The sequence below is a fragment of the Capricornis sumatraensis genome, chromosome 22 (assembly GCF_032405125.1).
Source record: "Capricornis sumatraensis isolate serow.1 chromosome 22, serow.2, whole genome shotgun sequence".
Taxonomy (NCBI): domain Eukaryota; kingdom Metazoa; phylum Chordata; class Mammalia; order Artiodactyla; family Bovidae; genus Capricornis; species Capricornis sumatraensis.
The window spans coordinates 9,966,101-9,983,415 of NC_091090.1; the positions used below are offsets into that span (position 1 = coordinate 9,966,101).

The 17,315-nt window shown below is 41.1% G+C and overlaps 1 protein-coding gene across 3 annotated transcripts in view; it reads left to right on the forward strand.

Annotated features, from left to right (window-relative positions):
• The window catches only part of HMGCLL1 (3-hydroxy-3-methylglutaryl-CoA lyase like 1), a 186,160-nt gene extending 176,378 nt beyond the window's left edge, over positions 1-9,782 (forward strand). For all 3 annotated transcript variants that reach the window (XM_068960783.1, XM_068960784.1, XM_068960785.1), the window contains 2 exons: positions 5,158-5,283; positions 9,681-9,782. In XM_068960783.1, coding sequence (XP_068816884.1) covers positions 5,158-5,283; positions 9,681-9,782 — 228 coding nt within the window. The remainder of the gene's footprint in view (positions 1-5,157; positions 5,284-9,680) is intronic.
• The last annotated feature ends 7,533 nt before the right edge of the window (positions 9,783-17,315 follow it).

The window sequence follows — 17,315 nt, forward strand, 5'->3', positions numbered from 1 at the left end:
GGGGGGAAGAATTACACATTTAATAGAGGTCAGAGTTGAGGGGACAGTGGGTTGAAAGTTCTGCTTTTATGTTTTAAGATTGTTTGTCTGTGTTAGGCCTCAGTGGCAGAGTGCAGGCATGTGAGATCCTAGGTTCCCAACCAGGGCTCGGACCCTTGTCCGCTGCATTGGAAGGCTAAGGCTTAACCACTGCACCACCGTGGAAGTCCTGAAAGTTCTAGTTTTAAATGATTGGGATTTTTTTTTTTTTTTTAAGAGAATTTAAAAGGAACACATATTTTAGTAGTCTTCTTCATAGGTAATGTATACTTTAATAAACTCTTTAAATTTGCTATTGAAACTTGAAATCCACATACTGCCTTTAGAATTGATGCAATTAATTTGTGACTAATGCTCACAGAAACCTCATCTCTTCCAGAGCGAATGTGATGGCGGGAAAGAAGGAAGGACTCTTTTTCAGAGAGCCTTTCCCCCAGATCATGTCTGCTTTTATGAGATTATGTACACACATTAGCCTGCAGTCTCAAATCCTAGAAAGACCAATTAGTTGCAAAATAATGTTGTTAATCAAGGAATTCAGTCTTAGGTTTATTTATTCTCACTCTGATTTATTTACTGTCATTCTGTCACAGGCTACAGTTTGCAGAAGCCTTTCTTTTTCTAATTATATGTATAATTACATTCATTGTGGGGTCATTGGAAAATAAAGATAAAAAGAATTTAAATAAAATAAATTACATGCAACTCATTGATCATCACTCTTAGCATTTTGATATTATCATCCAAATTCTTTTTTTTTTAGAAAATGGGATTATGATTGCATACACTGTTATAATATTTTATAATCTGTTTCTTTCCCTTAACTATGCATTTACATAGTACTTATCATTCCATTTTACAACTACACCTTAATTAATTTAAATTAGCCCCAATTACAGACATTTGGATGGTTTCCTAATTTTTATCCATATAAAATATACTGTAGTGAGTCTATGTATAAGGGGATGTGTTTCATGTCTTAGACATATACAGTCACCCTGTACTCAGTCGCTCAGTCATGTCCGACTCTTTGCAACCCCATGGCTCCTCTGTAGCCTCCAAGTCTCCTCTGTCCATGGGATTCTCCAGGCAAGAATACTGGAGTGGGTTGCCATGCCCTCCACCAGGGGATCTTCCCAACCCAGGGATCGAACCCAAAGCTCCCACACTGCAGGCAGATTCTTTACCATGTGAGCCACCAGGGACACCCATATGCATTTATTTGTCTCTATTTTTTGCCTCACTATTTACTTAGGGTTTGTGAACTATTGCAAAACAGAGCTACTTTGACAGGAATGTCTACCATGGTAGATCTTGGTAATTAAGGCTGATTATAAATTACTCGCACTGTAGAAAAAGAATTATCACTCATCTTCCTGCCAGTTTAAGTTTTCCTGTTTATCTTCAGTTCCAACAACACTTCCTTTTTGTCATTGTTATTTGTTGAAGTCTAATATACATACTCTTGCTCCTTGGAAGCGAAGCTATGACCAACCTAGACAGCATATTAAAAAGCAGAGACATTCCTTTGCCAACAAAGGTCCATCTAGTCAAAGCTATGGTTTTTCCAGTGGTCATGGACGGATGTGAGAGTGAGCACCGAAGAACTGATGCTGTTGAACTGTGGTGTTGGAGAAGACTCTTGTGAGTCTCGTGGATGGTGAGGAGATCCAACCAGTCCATTCTAAAGGAAATCAGTCCTGAGTATTCATTGGAAGGACTGATGCTGAAGCTGAAACTCCAATACTTTGGCCACCTGATGTGAAGAACTGACTCATTGGAAAAGACCCTGGTGCTGGGAAAGACTGAAGGCGGGAGGAGAAGGGGACGAGAGAGGATGATATGGTTGGATGGCACCACCGACTTGATGGACAAGAGTTTGAGCAAGCTCCAGGAGTTGGTGATGGACAGCGAGGCCTGGCAGTGCTGCAGTCCATGGGGTCGTAAAGAGTTGGATACGACTGAGCGACTGAACTGAATACACATACAGAAAATTTTACAGATCATAAGCTCTCCTGGTAGGCTGAAGCTATCTTCCAGCTATCATGCAGGTACTACTTACATTCACTACTTCACATACTTTTGGGAGTGTTCTTTCCAACACTGATTTGTTGAAAAGTTGATCCATCATTTTTAACTCTGCTGCCTCAGGGTACAGAGCATCTTCAAAATGAAAGCTCACTCATACCCACAGCTGATAAGGGCTGAGATAGATGAGAACCTTGCCTCAGGAGTTCCCACAGGTAATTACTCAAGAGAATCACCAGGGGGGAGCTTTAAGGAAATACCAAAGCTGACTCACTTCCAGACAGAGATCCTGGGGAGAAGAAGCTTGTGTGTTATTTTTAAAAGGGCCCCAGGTGGTTATAATTGGTAGGGACTGAAAATCACTGAAACTTTCGTCTCCTTGAGTGATAGATTCATTTCAACGGAACAGATAAATTCTAACCCATGGGTGAAGAATGTCTCTGTCTATTTGATGTACTGGTTGACTCCCAGAGATGAGCCTCTGTCCTAACCTTTGTACTGGCCAACTCCTGGACAGCTTCACCACTGTCACTCCTAGAGCATAAGTCTTTATACTTACTATTTATATTCACCACAAATGTGGTCGCTCCTAAATGGACCAGTACTTCAGCTGGTCAGTTATTAACATCCAAATACAATTAAACTTTGAGAGAGGTCGTGGTAATGGAAGAAGAGCCATATAGACCTTCCCATGTTGCAGAGGGTAACCAGTGGAGACAGACATACAGAAGCAAGCAAATTATATCTGGAAACTTGCATTACTCACAGAGACATCCATGGCGTTTGGTTCTGCTCTTGGGAAAATGGGTAAACAACCTAGATCTCACAAAGGAATATCTAGAAAATTTATTAAAAATGGGCAGCTTTATAGACCATAATGGAAGAGAATATAAAAAAGAATATATATATGTATATATATGCATATATATATATATCTGAATGTTGTTGTACAGAAATTAACACAGCCTTGTAAATCAACTGCACATCAATTAAAAAAACGCAGCCCACTTAGCATGTTAAGGGAACCAACTGAAGAGCCCCCAGTGGCCAGATCTCAAACAACATGAGTGACAAGGCATATAAAGGAATACTGGAACTCAATGCAAAGCACTAAATAAATACCTGTGAGTCTCTACTGATACAAACAAATGTTTGAAGTAGTAAATGATGATGGGAGAACAGACAAATCTCCCATATGGCTGGCTTATAAATAATTTAGGTACATATTATCCACTCCTAAATCTGAGCTGCACGCAGTGACTTTTTTTTCCCAAAAAGTACCACGTGGAAAACAGAGCATGGGATCAAGGTGAACATCATCAGTCATAAACCATAACCATGTAGAGCGTCCCTTTGATATGATGTGTGTAGACTGGCATCTCATCTGTGTTGCCCTCCTCACAAAAGTTTAGGAATCCAGTCTAACCATGAGAAAACATAAGACAAAACCCACATTGAAAGGTATCGTACAAAACACATGACAGGTACACCTCAAAATGGTCAAGGTCAATGAGGACAAAGAACGGTGAAAGCTGAGAAGATGTCACAGCCACAGCATCCTGAGACAAGATAACTAAATGCAATGTGGTACCCGGATGAGTTCCCAGAACAGAAAAAAGACAATGGCTTCCAGACTGGGGAAATCTGCATCATGTGTGGACTTCGGTTAATCATATCAGATGTGTTCATTAGTTGTGACAAGTATACCGTAATGATGTAAGATGTGAACAGTAGGGGAAATGGTATGTATTGTATGGGAATGCTTTGCACTTTCTTCCCAAATTGTCTGAAAATCTAAAACAAAAATGTTATCAAAAAAGGAGAAAGAAAGCGCAATTCCCCAGAACATCAGTGAGAACAGCATCTGGAATCTTGTTAAAAATTCAGATTTTCAAGTCCCAGCTCAGACCTCCAGAATCATAAACTGAAGCTGTAGCGACAATGTGTGATTTTGCTTCTGTGATTTAGAACCCCTGACCCAGCAGGTTGATCAGGGCTCTGCTTCCCAGTGCTTCTTGTTGTAGATGAGGCCATGGCCATTTTTGCCAATGTCCAGGAGCAAAGAATCAGATTAGCCCTCAGGTGGCTCCTGATTACCCACTGGTCACATTCCACGGAGACCTTCTCTGCTCACCTCTCTTCTTGAGTTACTCGAGTCTGATCTCAGGGGTTCCTTTTCAGACCCATTTGTGCTCATGTTTTCCACAGCTTTTCCAGCCCATGGAGACTGTCCATCTCTGATCTCCCCAGATGTATAATGTGAACCAACTTGCATGTTTCCAGAGGTTACAGACCAGAGCAGAGTGGGAATCCTCTGGATACAGAGGTGACCTGGGACAAATTACACGGTCCCTCTGTGCTTGAGTTTCTTCATCGGTGATTTGAGAATGATGGAAGAGTATCCCTCTCATGGGGCTTTGTAGGGATCATGAATCAGCATCATATGGTGTTAATAATAATATATAGCACTTAGTGAGAACCCAGTGAATGTGAACTGGTGCAATTGTTGATGGTGGATGTCCTACCTCTTAAATGGCTCTTCACTTCTCCCAAAACATCCAGGTTTTGTGTGCAAATTAATCAAAGTGATTAATCAATAAACACTGGGTGAACTGAGTGGATGAACTGACCCCACAAAACACAGCTTCAAACACAGAGACATCCCCAACTCATCTTCTAAGGCATCTTGATTTTTTGGGTCTGGCTGTTGAAAATATTTCATAGTGATTATACGAAGCTGTTAGAATAAAGCTCAAAATTAGATTGGAGAATACACCCTAGGTATGAATTGATCTTACTTCAAGCTTCACCCCCTACCGTTGTTCTGTTATCAATCAGAACACCGTTTCAATTTTGATCTAAGACTGTTGTCATTCCTGAGATCTTTTAGGAGTTTCTGTTAGCCTGAAAGATGAGATTGGTCAGAAAAGAAGTCCACCTTGGGAATGTTCCAGCAGCAGGTGGGTAAGGGAATAGAGTGGGATCACGGTTCTGATTTTCCTTATCTGCTCTTTGGAACAGGTTAAATAGAAACACAACAACTTACATACAGTAAAGAGACAAGCTTGGGCGTTTGGGTTTGTTTTCCAGATGGGCATTAATGTAGTGGATTCTGCAGTATCCGGACTAGGCGGTTGCCCTTATGCAAAAGGTGCTTCTGGGAACGTAGCCACAGAGGATTTGATCTACATGCTTAATGGCCTGGGGGTTAATACGGTAAGTTACTGTAGCATATTTTAATATTCATACATTCCTTGCAGATTGAAATTGGAATGTGTCTCAGATTTGGGAAGCAACTTTGAGGTCAAGTTTTACTACACTTTTGCTCTTTCCTAAAATGCACAGTGGGAAAATACAATAAAAATTCTTGAGGGGGGCTTCATAAAAGAACTTATTGCTATAGCTCAATCACCAATAATGCTACCATTTCACTTTTTTTTTTCTTTACTGCTTCATGACTTCCAAAGCACTTTTTTATCTAGTATCTCATTTGATGTCACACACTTTGTGAGTTAGAGCCTGTCTTTGCTTTTATGATTTTTGTTTTTGCTGTTTTGTTTTCCTTGGAGGAAAACTGGGAACTTGGTTTTCTCACGGTGACAAGTAGGGCTTCTGGAAGAGAGCCCAGGGCCATTTTAAAATGGCCAGTGGAGGAGCAGAGTTTAATAACACTTAGCATGCCAAACACTGGCCGGCAAGAATAGTCTCTTTGCAAGTGGTATCTGAGAAAGGCACAGGCCCTATAACAACACCCACCAGAATCACTGCCTTGTTTTGCCACATGCTTGTTAAAATGACCTACTAACCTCTAAGTTAGAGTCTTTTAGGGAAAAGTATAAAAGGCAAAAACGCTGTTCACAGATGATCAGAAATTCCCATGTTTTCTGAGATGTACAAATCACCACCTGGATTAGAGAATGGGGTTGTCCTCTCCTCTCTCGCCTCTCTGCTCTTCCCTCTCTCTGCTGAGAAGTGCTCCTGCCCAGCTGACTGTCCGCGGCGTCCTTCCCAGCGCTTCCAGTTTCTCAGCTCCGCCCCTCCCTCGTGCGTGCGCTTCCTCCTCATCCTCGGTTTCACCTTCTAGTATTTCCCTGCTGATTCCCCAGGTCCACACTGATGGGGTCCTCTCCTCTGTGTTCCAGGATTCTTTCAGTGTCTTCCTCGGTCGTAGCACCGTCTTCTTTCTGTGTTCAGCTCCCCCTGGAGACGGAGAGCTAGTATTACAATGTATTCATGGGTGCCTGTTGCCTAGACACTCAATCCTGTTCATCGAGAGATTAATATCACCTGGCGTTAAATACCAGAAGCTGTTGCCTCTCTTCTCTGGTTCCGTTCAGTTCAGTTCAGTCTCTCTGCCGTGTCCGATTCTTTGCGACCCCATGAATTGCAGCACGCCAGGCCTCCCTGTCCATCACCAACTCCCAGAATTCACCCAAACTCATGTGCCTCGAGTCGGTGATACCATCCAGCCATCTCATCCTCTGTCGTCCCCTTCTCCTCCTCCCCCACTTAGGAACAGCTATTACTGAGTAGTCTGATCATTTCCATCGTTTCTATTAGAGAGGTATGACCGTGACAGAACCTGAAAAAAGTAGAAATATTTTCTCTTTTTTTTCCAATTTATTTTATTAAAGTATAGTTGACTTACAATGCTGTGTTAATTTCCACTGTACAGCAAAGTGACTCATATATCTATACATATATATGTTCACATACACACATTATTTGCCATGTTCTTTTCCAGTGTGGTTTATCACAGGATATTGAATATAGTTCCAAGTAGGACCTTGTTTATCCATTCTGTATAGAATAGTTTTCATCTCCTAATCCTAAACTCTCAAGCCATAGAAATCCTTTCTTGAAGATTTATATAACTCGGTTGAACTCAGTTGATGCTTCACATGAGTCAGGCTGTCTGGGTCCAACTGCAAATAACCCGTTTCCATTTCCAAGAATTTCACAATTTAAGTTGTTATGTTGGGTAGCAACCAACAAACCAAGGCTCTCTGTGGAAGCTGTATCACTGTGGCTCCCATGCCTATGCAATTAGCAAGAGCCAGTGCTTCAGCTTCTAAACTGTTTTGGTTGTTTGTCCCTTCCTTCTTCCCTTGCTGTAACTACATCAGTGCAAGTCCTGATATCTTCCGTGGATGTTCATCCTCTATCCTGGTCTGCGGGACTTCCCAGGTGGTGCTAGTGGTGAAGAACTGGCCTGCCAGTGCAGGAGACATAAGAGAGAAGGGTTTGATCCTGGGTAGGGAAGATCCCCTTGAGAAGTACACGGCAACTGACTCCAGTATTCTTGCCTAGAGAAGCCCATGGACAGAGGAGCCTGGCAGGCTACAGTCCATAGGGTTACAAAGAGTCAGACACGACTGAAGTGACTTGGCACATACTTCAGGCTGCCTTCAAATTTGTCCTCCATGCTCCCATGGAAGATTTCATCTAAGACACACGTATGAATATGCCTTGCTTCTGCTTGGGCATGCATCAGTGGATTCCCACTTCCTGAAAAGCAGGGCTGTATTCTGTCGTACACTGTGGCCTTTTATTTTTTCCTTTTCCAGTCACTTCTGCCCGTTCCTTTCCACACATCCTATGATATTTTTCAGATGTCTGTACTGATGGTGCCTCATGCCTCCTTCTTCTCAAGGACTCACACTCTCTGTACAAGCCTCAGGTCAGGATTTACGCTTCCTGGAACTCTCCCCAGAGACACTGCCCTCTTTTCATTCCCATTTCCTTTTCCTCAGTGGGTTGGCCTGCCTGCAGCTCTGCCCTCGTGGTCGTCTGGATCTCTGTCTCTTGGTTACTTTAGTTGCAGTGCAGGCTTTCCTGTTTAGGGGTCCACATATCCTGCTTGACCACAGGCACCCTAAAGACAGAAACTATAGTCTATGTGAAAGTTCTTGAAGCCTCATAATGTATCATAGTACATTGACATATTTAAGCTCCTGGTTTAAATGCTGAAATAATTTAAGTATAAATGTCACATTATCTCAAAAAGGTGCCTTTTCATTGGGCTTCCAGGGTGGCTTAGTGGTAAAGAATCTGCTTGCCAATCCAGGAGAAACAAATTTGACCCCTGGGTTGGGAGTATCCCTTAGAGAAGGAAATGGCAGCTCCCTCCAGTATTGTTGCTTGGGAAATGCCATGGACAGAGAAGCCTGACAGAGTACAGCCCATGGGGTCGCAAAAGAGTCAGACACAACTTAGTGACTAAGTTAGAGAAGGCCAAAACAAAATTCTTCTTTGCTGTGATACCAACCAATCCCACTGCATAATTGCTATAAATGAAAATTACTGGAAAGCAAAGAAATTTGATGCCTAAAATCTTATGATCTTTTGTTAGATGTAATTCAGAAATGAAAGACCATATGTAACTTATTACTTACAAAATTTGCATATCACTGCATTAAGAATGTGAAACCAAGCTATGCCTAAAGGACACTCCACCCAAAACCAATACAAAACCAAATCAAGTGTCAGTGTTCCAAAAGCAACTTCACAATAAAAAGAAACATGAAAATGATTTACATGTCATCTTACAAATTACTTTTGGTGATTCTTGAGCAGAGGTAACTGCAAAGAAAACAGTGCTCTGAAAATTTCTAGAGAGAAGTGACTAGCTATATTAAAGTTATGATCTCTTTATCATCACTGGTATGAAAAGCCCCTGTGAGTATTTATACTTGTTCATTTTAAGAAAACATCAGACTTACATAAATTTTAAAAGCCACTCCTTAATAGCAAGGAGCTTGAGTCAGTTCAGTTTTAAGTCCATGTTGTTTCCAGTCCATGTTGAGGGAAGACATAGGAGCTTGCAAAATGCTGCATGGGGGCCAATCTCTGGTTAACCTGCCTACGGCTCTGCCCCCCAGTCCCTGCCAGTGATGGCGCCGTGCGGGTTGGAAACCTCGGTGGTGATCCTTGGCTCCGCCAAGCCCAAGATGACGAGCCTGCACTGAACTTGGCCTTCATACCCAACTGCCGATCTGTCATCCATGGATTTACCAAAGCCTTTCTTGATCCTGTTTATGCTCCCAGTCAGTACAACCTCTCAGGCAAACAAGTTCCAGATGCGGACTAAATACTACTTCATTTTATTAAACTACCTCCTTCAGTTTCATGCCAGTAATAGTGTTTCTGGATGTGGTTAAAAATTACGCATGCATTCATCTTTCCTATGTTTCTTACAGCTTTATCAGGCTTGTTTGTTTATATACTAAGATATACTGTGAGATCCCCCTGCCAAGTCCTTATCTGTAAACTGCTCCAGAGCATTATCCTTTTAATTGCCCTTCGCTGATATTTGTTCATTCCTTCTGATTCTACTGTTGTCCTCCATAGAGTTCGGATACCAGCATAATTACACTGGATTATTCAGGTGCGGTTAGCCTAGGGTCAGATTCAAGATATGTCTTAAGAAAGCAGAAAAATCTAAAATCTACATAATTTATGGAGACAAATGTTGTCCCCCAATCAATAACGAACATTTGTTTGATGATTTTAAATGGTTAAGTAACTACTAATATAATTAAAAGAAATCTGTTTTGTCTTCTTTCTCCCCAACCCCCCCTTCCTACCTGGCACTGTCATTTTTGTCTCACCAGGGTGTGAATCTTTACAAAGTGATGGAAGCTGGCGACTTCATCTGCAAAGCTGTAAATAAAACTACAAACTCTAAAGTAGCACAAGCCTCATTCAATGCTTGACTTGAATGACTTTGTGACTTAAGGTTGAGAAGCTACATTTCAGCTACAGATATGCATCTGAAACTCGTTACTGTCAACTTGTTCTGAAATGTGGAGTAATAGACAAAAGTGGGAAAAAGAAAGAGAAATACTTTGAAAAAGGGTATCACTGGATGGATTATGAAGTGGACGGGAAGATATACCAGTCATCAGGTAAATTGCAAGCCAAGGCTAAATAATAAAATTTGCAGACGTCCTTTGAACTTGGAGAAAAGTCTACCACTCTTTTGCTCTTATAGAAATAACTTTTTAATTTAGTCGACGTGAAAATTGACTTCAGATTTCCCTAAGTATCAAATACTGTGTTAATACTTAATCAAGCTGGCTTAGCACAGCGTACATTTCGTCAGTAGTTTATGAGCCCCTGTGTGGTGTGCAAAGTGTGTGGCCTCCGTATTATACATTATACGCCTCTGGATCTCAACTTTGCATTTGCCAAGTCAGTTAAATTATGGACCAAGCGCCAAATCTCCATCTGACCCCACATAATTTTTAGCAATGGAACTTTTATATTTCAACTATGCTAACATCTGTTAACTATTTCAGTGACTTTATCTTGTTCCAAGAGGCTGTGGTCAATGGCCAGATGCCACATCCTGGAAACATATTACCTCCCGTGTTTGTCACATGCATCCAGTTTACCATGCTTTCCCTTTCATCAGGTGTAGTAAAAACCAACAGAATGTCACTCGGCTATTGAGAAGCAAAAGGTACAACTTTTATCCCAATGTCTAAGTTGCAATGATGAGAATAGAAAGATACATGTACTATAATCACTTTTCTCATTTTCAGCTCACTTCCAGGTTGTCCAAGGAATGTCACCATGATGCTAAGAACATTAATGTAGTTATTAATTTATGAAAACAGAACTTTTCCATTGATTCAGGGTAGTTTGATTAAATCACATCTGTTTGGGAGGATTGACATTTTATGGTTATTTTTACTGTTGAAGTGGCTGAAATTTTATCTTCTGTAATAACATTGCCAGAAATAGCAAATACATATCCAAGTTGAGAAGAGGCACAGGAGGGCTGTGTTAAGAAAAATATATTTCTATTACCTATGCAAATCATATGGGGGCAGTATTATTCCATGTGGATCTAAATTGTCAGTATTTTTATTAATATTTATGTAGACTTTCCAATGACACTCAGTGATCTTATCTTTGAATACATTTGAATAGAACTTGGATATGAAAGTGAGCATTGTGGGCTTTCTATTAAATATTCATCAAAACCACAGGAAATACAAAGAAATTCAAGAAAATAAGAGAATTGCCGATTACTACTATGTTAACTTTAAGGCTACACAATTACAATAAAAGGATTACAAGGGAAACATATTGGAAATGGACAGAAACTAAGTTTCCATGGAGGAGGCTAAGGCTTAGGTTGTGATGGATGATACAGCAGGAGCTTGTCATCAGAACTGAGTGCCCCTCTGCATTTGGGTTAGTGCTGGGGCAGGGGATGTGCAGAGAGCAAACTTAGGCGCCTCTCTATGGATCTGTTACATCGGCTCTCTTCAGGAAGAGCATGGTGCTGCAGTGGGGGCAGGAAGGTGACACCTGCCCCCCAGTGCACAGCAGGACGCCTCCCTTCCCATCTTCTGAGGACACTGACTTTTCCTCTCTCTTATGCAGCTGTGGAGTTCTTAGTTTTGTGATATTTGGAAAAAGCATCAGTTTATGCAGACTGCTTATAGAAACAGTGAAGGGCAAAACTTGGCTGTTTAGAAATGAAAACCACCACGGACTCTTCAAAAGGCAGAGCGAGTCGTCAGAACCCCAGGTGCAGCCGAGCACACACACGCACTGCATATACAGCAGCCCACCTATTCATGTCCCAGAGCACCTCAAAGCTTCCTAATCACACGCCACAGGAAAAGTCTGTGCTTTAGGTGTTTGTTATCCTTTCTTCACCAAAACCATCTAAACCCTTCTCTTAACTTAAGGAGAGTTTCTTTTCTGGTTTTTATGGGGTGGGGATCACATAATCAAATAAAACGGCCTGAATTCCAGAGGCAGAATCCCCCCAAAGCTATATTTCCACTAACTAGGAAACTTTGGAATCACTATAGGACCTACCCAAACAAACTACCCACACATAAACCCACACCAGGGTTAGCCCTGGGGAAAGGCTTAGGAATGGCAAAGCAATTATGAAGTACATTTAGAAGTAACCTTTTATGACATCTGCCCTTTAAGACTACTGTAAAAGGGAGACGTTTTCTAAATTCTGGATTCATGAAATTCATAAAGCAAAGAAAAGGAAACTTGCTGAGAAAATTGACAATGCCCTTTTATGCTGTTTCTTCTGATCACTATAACATTTAATAAATAATCCTTTAGCTGCACTTCTCTGGCTATTCATTTCTATATATATGCATGAATTCTAGACATGTAACAGGATACTTAGCATTGAATACATAAACCACCAATATCCCTATCACAGCAGTAGAGGAGAGATAACATAAAACTGGAGCCCCTCCAGAAATCTACATTAAATAGGCATGTGAAAAATTGTTGTGAATACTCATAATCATCTGCAAAATGCTTTGTGGACTAGAAGTTAGAAGTTTTATGCTTGTGTGGGGCAGGTTTAAGAGTTAAAAGGGTAGTTTTGGAGGTACAGAGCTAGGAAAGAATGGGTAAGCTAGGGAGGAAGGGAGAGAGGAGGGGTACAGAGTGGAGGGAGGGAAGAAGGTGAGAAGCGAGGGAAGGAGAGAAAGAGAGGACTGAGAAACTATTTGCACCCTGCCTTTGAGCAGCTCAGGTGGAAGTCACCTCCTGCTCTGGTAGAAGTGTCCACGAGGCTGCTTTAAACTGCAGGAAATAGAAAACCAACTCATTGGAAAATACCCTGATAATGGGAAAGATTGAGGGCAGGAGAAGGGACCGACAGAGGATGAGATCGTTGGGTGGCAACGTCAACACAATGGATGTGAGTTTGACCAAACTCTGGGAGATAGTGAAGAATGGGGAAGCCTGGCATGCTGCAGTCCATGGGGTCACAAAGAGTTGGACATGACTTAGCAACTGAAAAACAAGAACAACAATAGAAAACTTGAACTCCACAGGCTTAATTTCAAATATCTCAGAATTACTGCTTTCTCTACCATCATTTAGCTTGGAGACTCAATTATGTTGCAAGATAAGAGTTTCTTCCCATTTCCCTGTTGACACCTTCAGTCTCCTCCTCCTTTGAGTTGCAAAGTGGTTGTAGCATTTCTGAGTCACACCATCCCCACAGGACTCAGCCTCTGCTGAGGGCTTTTGTTTCTGGAATGCCTGTTTTTAATCAATGAAGGGCATTTCCCACATCCCACCCCAAACTTTCTCTCCTGTTTCACTGAGCAGAACATCATCACGTGCCCATACCTTAGCTCCTTACTTACTTATGTGAGGACTAGACCGTGAAGATAGACCAGCCAAGGTCATGGGTGAGTGGATCTGTGCAGTGGTTCAGAAGATGACCCCAGAGCAGCTTGTATCCTGGCGAGAAAGGGTAGGAGAATGGAAGGCAGAAGACCTAACGCCTCTGAGGAGGGAGCCATATTCAAGTTCTCTGAGACAGGAGGAAAGGATGGAAATGGAAAAAGCTTCAAATGTGAGGGGAGGAGGTTTTAAGGGGAAAGTTGTCCATCGTGCTAATTGGTCACTATATTTGTTTTTCTTCGGGAAAGTAGGAAGTGAGATCTGTGAGCATTACAAGTGAGGGTGGAGGGAAGGCTTGAGAAGAGTGGGAATCTGTGAAATCCACCCGAAGTGGTATTAGAGGTTCACATACTCTAAAAAATGGTGCAGATGAGAAACGGACAGAGAAAAAACAAAGCTGTGGTTCCCAAAGGGGAAACTGGGGCACGGGGAGGGATAAACTAAAAGTTTGGGATTAGCAGATGTACACTACCATATATAAATTAAACAACAATGATTTGCTGCTTAGGCCAGGGAACTATACAGCATTCTTTCCCATCATAGGTTACTGTTCAGTGTCTGGTAGTAACCTATAAGGGGAAAGAACAGAATAAAAAGAATATAGATGTAAACATGTATGCATAAATCTGCATCACTTTGCTGTACACTGGAAACTTCAATACTGTAAATCAACTCTACTTCAATTAAAACCAAAGAAGGCAACTTACTTTATAACTGTGTCTAGGGGCGCCTGTGTGCTCAGTCTACTTCTTGGTCCTCTACCTTTACAGCTCTGTGTTCCGTGCACTTCCCCCTCTTTGAAGCACTTCTTAATTTCTATGGTCCTGTCTTCCTCTGGCTCCTGCTATATCCTTGATCCCAGGTCCTGCCACATCTTTCGTTGTTTGGTCTGTTCCTTCTCTCTGTTGTGTTTACCTGGAGACTTACAAATGCAAAACTGCTCACAACTCCTATCCTTGTCCAAATGCCTTCCATGGTCAACAGGGTTGTCATCGCCTGGGTTTTTTTTTGGGGGGGGGGGGGAATTCAGACTATGGGGCTCCACTCCAGACAAACTGCATCACCATCTGCATTAAATTTTTTTTTAATTGACATGTATTTTCATTTTTATTCAGTTCAAGAACTTTCTTTCTTTCTTTCTTTTTTTTTGGTTATGAGGCATGTGGCATCTTAGTTGCCTGATCAGAGATCAAGTATGCACCCCCTGAAGCAGAAGCACTGGACTGCTGGGGAAGTCCCATTGTCTGCATTTTTAACAAGATCTTTACAGGACTCATATGCTTGTTAAAATTTGAGAAACAATTGCCAGTTTAACACTTCCTCTTGGGCATCTAATGGGCATCAAAAGCTTCATGTATTCAAAGTACCTTGTAGCACTTGCCTTTGTGTCTTGTGTCCTAGCCTGTTGTCTTTTCTCTGCTCCTGGAACAAGTTAGCCTGGGGCCTATTGCAGGTGCTTTACCTGGTTATTCTCTCTGCCAGTCAGGGGTCATGCTCTTTCCCTGTTTGTGACTTCTGGTCGTTCAGGCACCAGCAGCATAAATTTCACCTCCTTAGTTTCCCCAGAAGACTCAGACTACAGTAAGGCCTCAGATACTCTCTATGACATCAACATATTGCATTTTCCTTTTCATTATATAATATTTAATATTTATTTCATTTCTTTGCTCAACAAAATGCATCTTCCAAGAGAGCAGGGGATCTTCTGTGTGCAACATTAGTAGTTTCTTATGGCTTGGTGTGATAGCTATCTAATACATGTTGGTTAGGAGCAAAAATAAAAATACATGAGTTAATTTCAAACAAGAAAAAGGGAAGTATGCAATACAAACATCACGTCTCCTGCCACCTTCCTTCCCTTGACTCTTGTTCCTCAGCAAGATCCAACTTAACAGGCTCATCATCAGGATTTCTCCAGGATACTTGGATTGGAGACAGATCTCACCAATTTCCTATATGTGATATCTCTCAAGCTTATTATAAGAGCAAATTAAACTGAGTACTAGGGACTGCTATAATGAAAGATTAAAAATAACACTTCAATGCTCAGCCCTTGGAGAGAGGAGGTATCTTGAACTTATTGCCCATCCATCTGTCGTTGAGTTGTCCTTGACGGCATTTGATCTATTACTTGGCAGCTATGAAACCTCAGTGAATTTACCAAATCCTTTAAACTTTACTTCAAACCTCACTTCCTTTATGTATAAAACTTGCATGATAATGGTCCTTATTTAGACAGCTATTGGAAGGGGTTCATGAAATAATGCTTATAAGTGTTTGGCAAAGTGCCAGAAAGTGGTCAATACTCGTCGACTGTCATCGTTTTTATTGCCCCTTTCTATGGCACTGCCCTGGAGTGGAACTCCTTTTCCCTTATGACTGGTTCAACCCCCCGGAAGGCTCTCACAAAAGGTCATCCTGTATTCTGTTCCATGTAAAGATGCATTGTCTTAAAGGGCTCGTTGTGATCCTGAAAGAGACAACTCGCCATTAAACCCCATAAATATGTAATCTTAAATTGGCACCAAAGCCCCATACTTGGCTTATTACACTGCATCATTGAACTATGCTTCTGAGCTGACTTTTCTATATTTCATGGGACTGTAATTCCCATAGGAACTTACTCTGAGACTTTTACTGACTAACTCTGTAACTCATAACAGCCTTACTCTCCAGATCCTGTATCACCAAAAGTCAGAAATTCCACGAATATTAGGCATTTATTCCTACTCTTTTGATGGTTGCCTGAGTGGATTGCTCTCTACTGCCGCATCAGAGTGTTTTCTTGGTGGGTTATCAAATTAGGCAGTCTTCACTTTTCTTCTTGCTCTACAGAATATGCTTCCATTATGAAGTCATGAGCTTCTTGAAGAAGACTATTCTTTTGTTCCATGAGAGCCATCCATCCTCTGACCTGAGCCATGTAGTATTAAGCTTATGTGGCTTAGGGAAGGGCTTATACACTTCTAGGAATTGAGTGGTAATATCACAAAAATTCTGGTAACTGCTTCATCTGAAATTTCTACAGCTAATTCTTTAAGGTCATTGGTAAAGTAGACGAACAGCATGCCATGGCTAACTGGACCATTATCCTGGGTTGTTAAATCTTGAAGAGCTGTCTCTCAATCAAAAGTTTTCACAGTTGCCCCTCTATCTACTCATGATGCTAATGTATTGGATTGCTCGGCGGATATTCTGGAAGCTTTCTGAGAAGCCAGAGGCATCACAAAGGAGAGAAACACTAGCTGCTTTGCTTTCTCCCCCAGGAACTTCATCCAGATGTAATTGGATCATCTGGGAGTCAACTGACTAAATTCATATTCTGAATGTGTGTATTCCAAAAGTAGAGAGGAAGCAATGAAATTCAAATACAGGTGCCTGGTTCTTTTTTTTTTGTTGTTTCTCTGTTCGTTTGTTTGTTTCTCTCCCTCTTTCTTCCTTCCTTCTTTCTTTCTCTCTTCCTTCCTCCTTCCCTTCCTTCCTTTGTTTCTCTCTTGATTTTTGAAAATAGTTTCTTTAGAAATATTTCCATTATTATATTTATTTTTGTTAAAAACAATGTATGTCCCCATAAACATCCTGTCTTCTCACTCTAACACAGTATGTTACTTAGTCTAAAAATCTTCCAGCAAGAACCCCAGTAGTTTTCTCTTTAAAATTCATTTGCTAAAAATTTTGAAATCCAATTTTTTTTGGTAAGCTTTCAAGAACAACTGATTTATATACATATGTGCACACACATACACATGGCAGCCACATATTAGTGCATTTCATTAAAACCTTTTTTTATGGAATTGATGGATGAGATGACGACCTTAGTCATAGTTTTGTAAGTTTAGTTCCAGGTGCATTTATATTAAAATCACTTATCTTTCATAGCTTGCTTTCTTTTCTTTCAGCTTCAAAGTGTATTCTGTTCCATGTAAAGGGTGCATTGTACAATGAAACAGTTTGATGCACTGATATAGTACAAAATGTTTACTGCCGTAGTGTTAGTTAACAGCTCCACCATGTCACAGAATTGCCATTACCTTTTGTTATGAAAACATTTCCAATCT